Source organism: Asterias rubens, chromosome 7 (genome assembly GCF_902459465.1).
Source record: "Asterias rubens chromosome 7, eAstRub1.3, whole genome shotgun sequence".
Classification (NCBI taxonomy): Eukaryota; Metazoa; Echinodermata; class Asteroidea; order Forcipulatida; family Asteriidae; genus Asterias; species Asterias rubens.
Genome location: NC_047068.1, coordinates 19,449,134 through 19,459,038, shown reverse-complemented (window position 1 = coordinate 19,459,038; position 9,905 = coordinate 19,449,134). Strand labels below are relative to the sequence as shown.

Below are 9,905 nucleotides of genomic sequence, written 5' to 3'. Positions count from 1 at the left end.
TTCGGAATGTTCTCAAACTATAATTATAGTTTCTCTGAAACACATGAACGCATGGCTTTACATGTATAGGGCAATACCACACACATAATTATTTTTGTGTGAATAAATTAATAACAGCACCTCGTGATCTCCTATTTGTTGCATTTGAATATTGTTTGTCTATAATTTGTGTGTTTTATGTTTTGTTTGTTTGGAATTGGGGTATTCATGTTTATTGGTCATAAGAAAATATTGGTCTTCTATCCCTTTGCTTCTGCAGACAATTACCAATTGGCGAAGTCTACATGTAAGACATTGTAAAGTAGAAAGGACTGGCGCAAGTTTATTTAAGTATTTATTGTAGTTGAATTGATGAAGAGATTTGGAAAGAAAACTTGTAACTCAATTTAATGTCGTCATTGATTTTGTTTAGGCAAAACGACGTGGCAAGCGCTAGTTTCTGTGTATGTTTGTTTTTGGTGCGTTTAAGGTAACCGGACTTATCAACGACACGGGGAAGTCTAACTTGGCCTCCGTCAATACCGCTACCTCTGTTATTGTTATCGTATGTACATACGATACGCATAACAATTGACGACACATAGTTGCATGCTATGCTAGGCATTTCGATATCAGCAGAGAGCCTTTTTCAAAGGCTTACATGTTGCATAATCAACCCTGTTGGTAAGACCTAAGACCATCTTGCTCTATGGTAAGACCCCATCCGAAGACGAGTATAACAGGTAACTTATAAGGTAAGTACCAAAGTCCCTATGGGCACTACCATCTTGTAAGTCGATGTTATGTTGTTATTTAGGACTTATATATGCTTATCTATAAAATGAAAGTGGAGTTGTTGTGTATGCTCATGGAGGAATAAATTAGTTTATTCCTCCATGGTATGCTTGTCAAGTTTTGTATTGTTTCTGCTTGACGGTCCTGCCATCTTTTCGCTTAATGACCTTGGCGTTCCTCTTATCTACCTTGCGTCTGAGTCGATCTGTCATGTCTTCTGTTCGTCGGTCTTTTTGTTTGCATGTCTGTCTGTTTGTTTTGTTGCTTTGCCTGTCTGGCTGGTTTTATGGCGGCACACCATTTTACTAGCTCTGCTTATCAAAACAGCCCACACTACATTAATAACTGCTCACAAATATTATCTTGCTTTACGGTATTTTACCCAAACCATAACTACCTCCATGCTCATACTATAATGATTGTATTTGTCGATATTTTCATGGAGGTAGAACTCCATGATATTTTTCATCGAAGTATGGAAAATTGAATTTAATTTAATTGAATATCCATATTAATGGGTCAACTCGTACGGCCTACCAAAGGCCTACTAGTGGTTTCCAAGGCCACTCTAGCATGACGTTGGCAGCTATGCTTTGATAGTGCAAGTGAAGAGTGAACCGTTTATAAACCGCACCATTTATTCCAATCATGACTCGCGCAATCATGTTAATATGTTTCTCCCAACTCCGCTAGATCACCAGCCTGTTCTGTTCTGTATGGAGCTCCGTTTTTACGACTATTGCTATTGATTTAGAGTACCTTTATGTTTAACAAAGTCCAGTACTAGGCAACATATTTTATGGTTGCACGTTGAATAAAAGTCCACATCCTCTTTGTGAATTGGACTCAATAAAATGAGATTCTGAGAATCATAAGTGTTAGTCATGCTCCATAAAGCATGAATTCATACGAAAAGATTTCACTAACTTTTACCGAAACGAATATCTAATTTTGGGTAAGTTAGATACTAATTTATTCCATATAACGAATGAAAAAACTGGTGGCAGGATACGGAATGTCTCCAAATAAATGTAAATGAGTCAGTAGTTAAAGTTGAACAAATAATGCTGACACGGCACTTGCCCTTGTCAAACTCAGTTACGATTTTTAATATCATTTTTGACATTCCCATACAGATAACACACACTGTACCTTACTGATCAATCTGTTATAAGCCTACAATAGAAAGTCCTTTTGAAAACTTTTCGTACATTCTGCCTGCCACCCCCACTTTTCACTCAATTTTACAAAAAGGAAACCTCATTAAAATTGAGTAAAATATACACCACATTTGCTAATAAATGAAAAGTGGTGGCAGGATAAGGACACTTTCCCGTACTTTTTATATGCGTCATGTGCGTCGGCTATAATGCCACAAAAGTTGCTCATTGGCCAATCCTTTGCGTCGCGCGTGCACAGCCGTGCGTTTCCCATTGTTTGGTCATCGTTTCACCTGGCGGCGTGGTGACGTCAGGGTATAAGGCCAAGTGTCAATGTGACGTCATAAAGTACATCTTAGCAATGAAACTGAATTCATTTTTCTATCCATGCTTTCCTTCCTATTATTTTACTAAAGGAACCTGCCGTCGTCACTTTTTGTTGTTGTGCAGTTAAAAAATAATGAGCAGTTGTACCTGAAATAAAACTCAGTCTAATGCATATAAGTCACTACTTTATGAAGCAGGAACTGCACCACTTGAGACCTTTGTTTGTTTTGCCGCTCATTCCAAAGTTGCCCAGTTGTATCATTGAACAATGTTCCAATGATATTGATTTTTTTAATTTATTTTAGAACACTGCAAAACTAACTTGTGCATTTCAGTATATTCAGGCGTTGAGGGAAATACCATGGAGAGTAAAGAAGTTCCTGCAGATGTCGGCCAAGCAAATACTCAAGGTATAACTCATTTGTATTTTTTGTACTGCAATCGGCTATATGCATTTGTAATATTCGTTTGATCGTTGGTTCAGGATGATTCCTTGTTCTTCTTGCATTTACAGAAAACAGTTTACATGTGAGAGAGACTTTAGGGCCTTTGCAGATTTATCATTTAAAAATAACACAAATAATTTTAGATTGGTGTCCAGTTTATTATTCAAAATGGCTGTCATCGTTTGTTATTATGCGTGTATCGCCAGAGGTACAATCACCTACTTTCCGAAGGCCTACTATTTTGAGATTTTGACAAGAGACGTTTTTATTTCTCGGTCTTCGTCTATTGTTCAGAGTACCCTGGCGGTCCCGTGAGACAAGGTGCCCCGATGCCGGTTACAGGCCCGGCTCCATATCCGGCTGCGTATTCGGGCCCGCCTCCACCCCATGAAGGCTACCCGATGCAACCTCCACAACAAGGGGCCTACCCGATGCAACCTCCACAACAAGGGGCCTACCCGATGCAACCTCCACCCCAAGAGGGCTACCCGATGCAGCCTCCACAACAGGGGGACTACCCAATGAATCCTCCTCCTGTGTACACCGCGGCGGCCCAGCCTGTTCCTGGTTCAGTACCACCACCAGTGCCACCAGGCTACGCTAATACACTGGTGATAAGACCAAATTTCTCTGTACTTCCATGTACTATGAATTGTCCCAACTGCAACAACTTAGTCACTACGGTAACTCACAAAGAGATTGGTTTAATGGTGTGGCTGATGGTTGGTGGGATGATCCTAGTTGGGTAAGTATACATCTCTATGTTGTTTAAAGGCACTGGACACTCTTGGTAATTACTCAAAATAATTGTTAGCATAAAAGTTTACTTGGTAACATAAAATGGAGAGCTGTTGATAGTGTAAAACACTGTGAGAAACGACTCCCTATAAATTAACAAAGTTGTTGAGAAAGAAGTAATTTCTCAGTAAAATATTTAAATTGATTTCGAGACCTCACGCGTGAGGTCGCGAAATCAAGCAAGAAAGCATGCACACAACTTCGTGTGACCAAGGTGTTTTTTATTCCATTATTTTGACGCAACTCGACGCCCAATTGAGTTCAAATTTTCACAGGTTTATTATTTTGTGCATATGCCTATGTTGAAAAAAAAAAAAAAAACTGTCATCAAAAAAGATGTGCCCTCCCAGACCTAGCTTGCAATATAACCAGTCTTACCAACCGAACTAGATTCGTGGGTTCGAATCCCATCGAGTAATGTGCCTGTGATTTTGTACGTGAAATGTTTTTAAACACTCCATATCCCTGAAGCAAAATTCAACACCTGCACTGTGTTCGTAAACTTCCGTATGTGTCATTTTCATTGAACAGAAAAGACAATCTCGTCTAATCAAATCATGTGCTCGTCATTAAATTTAACAACAGTAAAGATATGTTTGAATAATAGTCAGTGCATGGGGATATCTCACGATATTATTATATAGGGACTAAACTTGGGGTAGAGAGTAGAGACACAGAGATGAATTGTATATTTTCTTTATAATGATATCTCTTTTCCTAGTGGAAATAATCTATATAAAATGCAGATGAGTGTATAATTTGTTCAGTGAGATATATATTTTTATGGGGAGCTGTTTCTATATTCCTAATGGAGATTATTTTGTTTTCTTAACCCGATGGATAATGGTCTATTTTCGTCGTTTCACACAGTCATACATTAAATCATTATAACATTCATATGAGAAAAGTGAGCACAAATTGTTACAGCGTTTAAAGAGATAGTGGAGTTATGGATTGAAAATGAAAAAACAATATTGTACGTTAGCTTGAAGCTGACGAAACAGAGAGATGAATATGATTTTTTTTGATGCAGAAGTCAAATTGATTCCTAATAATATTTTGATTCTTTCCCCCTGATTTCAGACTGTGGCTTGGATGTTGCCTGATCCCGTTCTGCATTGACGGTATAAAGGACACGGTACACACCTGCCCTAATTGCAAGCACACTTTGGGCAAGTTCACTCACATGTAGTGGAAGAGCAAGATTGACTTTTCAAATCAATCTGGAACGCTGTTGATTTCACCTAAATGGCTGGGTATTTTAGATATGTATATATTGTTTAAAAGAAAGTGTACAATTCGTTATGGTAAAAATAAACTGCAAACACTTTTGACGCTATTGGTAACTGTCCAAGACCAGTCTTCTCACTTGGTGTATTTTAACATATACATACAATAACAAACCTGTGAAAGTTTGAGCTTGATTGGGCGTCGGAGTTGCGAGATAAATATGAAAGAAAAAACACCCTTGTCACACGAAGTTGTGTGCTTTCAGATGCTTGATTTCGAGACCTCAAATTCTAAACTTGAGGTCTCGAAATCAAATTCGTGGAAAATTCCTTTTTTTTCTCGAAAACCACGTCACTTTTGAAAATAATATTTCATACAAGCATCATATTCTTTAGCCCAAATTATACTCAGACAATCACACTATTGACACACCCATTGCATTTTAGGGATTAAGATGACCCGCTTGTTTTGGAAATCGGTAACACTGCTTTTACGTTTTGTATTTAGAGGAATTGTATACGTTTGGTAAGTTGAACCCACTCTTTGTTTTTACAGTCCTATATAGTTGCAGATAAAACCCTTAACCAGTGAAAATTTAATCTCAAGAGGTGGAAGCGTTTTTGAGATAACGCCGAAAATCTGGAGCGGTTATTGTCCACGAACGAAGAATAATCTACAAATGTAATTCACAATCTGAGAAACGTTACCGTAGCCTCAGATTCAAGTTGTGGTGCAAAAACTTATATCTTTGAACATAACCACATTGCTTCCTTTGAAGTGAAATGATTCTCAAATTGCTTCAAATAATATACTCTCGAAAGCTGACGACGTAGGCTTCTAAACAATACCAAACGTTTACATTCCATTTCCATTTAAACCATACAGGTTTGATGATGTATGTATATATTTTTATAGATCATACTCTATTGATGGTTATGAATCACATTTATTATCATGTGCCTTGTTTTGTAATCCATATTGTACATAAGGAACCTATGAAAGAGGATGAAATGTACTATTTTAGATTTCAAGTATTTTATGTGCGTTTTAAATGTGGTGGGGAAAACCCCCTATGTGACGGTTCACGTGAGCCTCCGAGGGTTACAAACCAATGTTTATTTGACCCAAGGCCCTTAGAGGGGCGAAAGGGAATGGAAATTAACACTCATATCGAGGTGATAAGTCAATGGGAGATTTTCAAACGCTAGGTGGCAGCAAACTTACCAGGTAAACTTCCATTGTTTTCGTAGTTCTGAGCATGAGCACAATTCTGAGAGCACTGTTACCTGGTAAGTCCGCAACCACTCTAGACTAGTGATTCGCTGTACGTGTGTTTAGTTGTCTCAGTCTTTTTGACATTAAGGATAATTACCAGTCTGTATACTAAGTTTGATTTTGTTACACGCGCATAAAAAACAAAGTAGGCAAACATTTGTCTTGTAATTATTTTATTTTGTGCATTTTAATTTTTTTATTACAATATTTTTTGACAGTTTTACCAAGATTCGTTTTAGATAAATAAAATCATTACAATAAACAGAGAGTTGTCGTTTAATTCAGTATTATACCATGTTTTTGTGGACCATTTCAAGAGCACTGAGACAGTTAACTAAGCATTTTGTCTTTTGTATACAAAAAGAGCGCGTAATGTTTTCAAAACGACTCAAATCACTCATTGTGAAAATAAATAAATTATCAAGCTTGTTCTCTTTTTGTCAGCTAAATTTAAACATGCCCTAGCACATTTTATTTTGTTCAATAATTACAAACATCTGTATGTAACAAAATACTGTATCAATGCTTTGACCCACAAACTAAAATTATTAATGTCCATTACCATTAACACCATTAAATCTACACTACTCGTGCAAAATGACAAATTTCAGTTGAGAATATTTGTGAACTGTGAAGACAATAGTTGTTAGTCTAGTTGCATAGGGTAGATAAATCATGTTCCAGTGTCATACAGCTAGCATAAACAACATAGCCAGCATACAAACGTCATTTCCAACAATTGTTATTTGATTCCAATATTCCACTTTCTTCCCCTGCCAATATTTAAAATCCAAATCCACGAAAACGATGATAATTAGAAGCAACACCAGAAGAATCTGTGCAGTTGTTTTAACTTTCATCTCGGACATTAACATGAAGCTGGATATCAAACAAATAATGCAGAATAGCGAGACTACAGCGAGACCACCCGGAACTCGATGAATAAAGGCCTTTTGCTCGATCACTTCTTGATTCAACTGGAAAGCCAAGACTATGAAATAAGATGCAAGGAAGCTCCGTCCAATGGGGTACAACTTTGTCAGACGATATCGCCGGCTAAGCTCCTCGTGTGAACGACTTGCAATAATCAGGTATGTTCCGATGACACCAATATCCCTTGATAACATTCGAATCTGAAATGAATGAAACAAGTTATTCAGCATTTCTTATTCAGCATTTCAGTAATATTTAAAATAAACATTTTCATACTGTGGCTGCAAAAGCTAAACAGAAACAAACCCTGAATGAGGTTGTTATAAATAAATTATCCTCATTGCAAGATTGTTTTGGTGTTGGGGGGGGGGGGGAGATAAATGCTTAAGTAAGAGTGTGTGATCTATCCATTGAAAGCTTTGGCTGCTACACCCCATCAAGGCTAGGAATGGGGGGGGGGGGTGTCCTAGAACAGACCTGTTAATGTGATTCAGTGCGGTTGTGCAGAAAATGCAACATGTTACCTAACCCCTTGCCATATAAATGGACAAATTTTTGTATTTCAATTCTGTATTTCCAAAAAACATAATATCCTCTGGTTATTAGGCAAAACTGTTTGGGATTTAGGGTTTTCTTAATCAAGTTTTACCATGAGCCACGGTTTGAAGCGTAAGCTGGGGCTTGTGTGAGTAACCAACATCATAACGGCTGCTTGAATGGCGCACATCAAGGCAAATAAGGATCTCTGAGTTGCAAATGACATCATACTGCCCTCAAGGATGAGTAGAGCTAAATGAACGTAGATAACAGTATGAGGATACCCCTCCGGTCTGAAACAGCATGAACAAAACAAGACAATCTCATTCCTCAATGGTTAAAGGCAGTGGACACTATCAGTAATTACTCCAAATAATTATTAGCATAAAACCTTACTTGGTTAGAAGTAATGGGGAGAGGTGAAGTGGAGTACTTTTCGAAAAAGAAGTCTTTTTCCACAAATTTGATTTCGAGACCTCAGATTTAGAATTTGAGATCTCGAAATCAAGCATCTGAAAGCACACAACTTTGATGACCAATAGTTAGCTCAAATTTTCATAGGTTTGTTATTTTATGTATTATGTTGAGACACATCAATAGAAGACTGGTATTTGACAATTACCAAAAAAAGTGTCCAGTGTCAATAATTTAAGGTTAATTAATACTTTTATTTTAGACTAGAGCCTATGGACGATGGTTAATCAAAGAGCTTTGCTGGTTTTAAAACGATTGCATACATCATACCCAAAACATAAGTGCATTTTGATCAATGATGGTCATGTGAAAGAGTGGAATAATGGGAAGGAGATTGACATGACCGACAGGGAAGTACTCTTACTTTTAAAATGGAGATTGGGAAACTGAAAAATGTGTAAATTCTGACCACCATTTTCACTTCTTTATAATGCCACTATGAATATGAATCTTTGATTCAAAATGAATTTAAATTAGTCACTTATTAAATATTTAATAAATAATATTCAATTTTTTTGTAAAAGAAGATAGATTTTTTTTAGGAGTGCCACCGAAATGCAAAAATCAGGGCCTAGCCCTAGGCCTAGCCGAGTGTAGACAGTTCACTCCTCTGTACTAAAACAGTAATGGTTTTATTATGAATGAAATTGAGCTTTAGTTCCGTCGACAACTCGGCAGTAAACGGTTTTAAACTCGTCATCAGGGAACGGTGGTTACACATCCGGAAACTGGGCACCTACAAATCGCCAACAATTAAAAGCTCGAGTGATTATTTGAGTAACGTAATACCTTCTACTAGACTCCCTTTCACTGCACAGCATTGTAAATGCGAGGGCACAGAAAAATGGAAATCTTGTGAGGACAAGCTCTCCGAGTTTCCTCAGAAAGTGAGAAAGTGACGATCTCTGCTGCGCCATTTTGAAATAGTATGGTGCATTATCAAACGGTCGTGGTATTCAACACGAAATACGTTTGGATTTCAGACTCCATGCTTTTTGTTTGATTACGGTGTCTCAGAAATGCCATCACATGTGGTAAAATCTTAATGCGGGTAGGCCCAGGTTTAAACCGAAGTAGCCGTCATGTCATTCACTCGTGGGTAAATATTTTTAGAGTCTCTCATCCACTTTAATTTAAATGAAAAATATGTGCTGACAACTAACTTATTTTTCCTTGGCAATATTAGTAGGTTTTCTGTGTCATAAGAGTAAAAACTGACCTTACTCCATTTTGAAAAAATTATATCTAACGCTATTGTGCGAAATTTGTGTTATTTTGAGGGAAATGTGTACCCCATGCTCTATGTTGAAATCAAAAGCCTCGGGGTACAATATTGGATCATTTTTAAATAAACCATAAAAGCTATGACCTTAACATCTTTAAAATGTTAGGTTTTGGGTTATATAAAGCTAAAGCTAAAGCTAAAGGCGCACGAGTTTCTCTACCCTCTACATGAGACGGGCGCTTAGCTACTTTTGAAACTACTTCATTACTGTAAGCCGAAATTATTTTTGTAGTAGGCCTATTTCCTACTTTTCCCGTTTTTTATTAATATGGATATTTCAGACCTTAAAACAACACGTCTGTAAGAAACAAAATAGACGACCAAGCGCAAACAATCATAAAATGCATTTAATTTAGTAAGTTTATTACATCAATGCTGATGGTCTCAGTTAGTATTACTGTTAGTTTTTAACACATTATAGTGTGTTGTATGAAATGAACTTATATTGTACAAATATTATTGTTTTGGACACAGGACCTGTGCTGGTACACGATTATGACGAAGCCATACAGCTGGACGTAGACCTCATCTGACACTGCACAGCCAACCGGTCTGTTGAATGGTGAGACACAAGTAATTATTATTTCTTTTCCAATAATGTCCATTAGTGCAGCTATCATACCGACAGAGCTGCATGTGAGCCATGCATTGTACCCAATGATGAAA

General features: G+C 37.3%; 2 protein-coding genes across 4 annotated transcripts; one reads left to right on the top strand and one right to left on the bottom strand.

The window, feature by feature from the left end:
* Positions 1–554: 554 nt before the first annotated feature.
* Positions 555–4,914, top strand: LOC117292648 (cell death-inducing p53-target protein 1 homolog). 3 transcript variants are annotated; one of them, XM_033774780.1, is made up of 4 exons: positions 555–734; positions 2,606–2,671; positions 3,002–3,452; positions 4,589–4,914. In XM_033774780.1, exons 2-4 carry the CDS (start codon positions 2,623–2,625, stop codon positions 4,695–4,697), a joined length of 609 nt encoding a protein of 202 aa, XP_033630671.1. In that variant the 5' UTR covers positions 555–734; positions 2,606–2,622; the 3' UTR covers positions 4,698–4,914. The 3 variants fall into 3 exon arrangements, with proteins under 3 accessions (XP_033630671.1, XP_033630670.1, XP_033630669.1); XM_033774779.1 differs by having other exon boundaries at positions 2,597–2,671; XM_033774778.1 differs by having other exon boundaries at positions 2,567–2,671.
* A 122-nt stretch (positions 4,915–5,036) lies between these two features.
* On the bottom strand, positions 5,037–8,893 carry LOC117293047. Its single transcript, XM_033775261.1, has 3 exons — positions 8,744–8,893; positions 7,593–7,773; positions 5,037–7,143 (listed from the first exon to the last, which is right to left on the bottom strand). The coding sequence occupies exons 1-3, from the start codon at positions 8,869–8,871 to the stop codon at positions 6,697–6,699; spliced, it is 756 nt and encodes a 251-aa protein (XP_033631152.1). The 5' UTR covers positions 8,872–8,893; the 3' UTR covers positions 5,037–6,696.
* Positions 8,894–9,905: the final 1,012 nt, after the last annotated feature.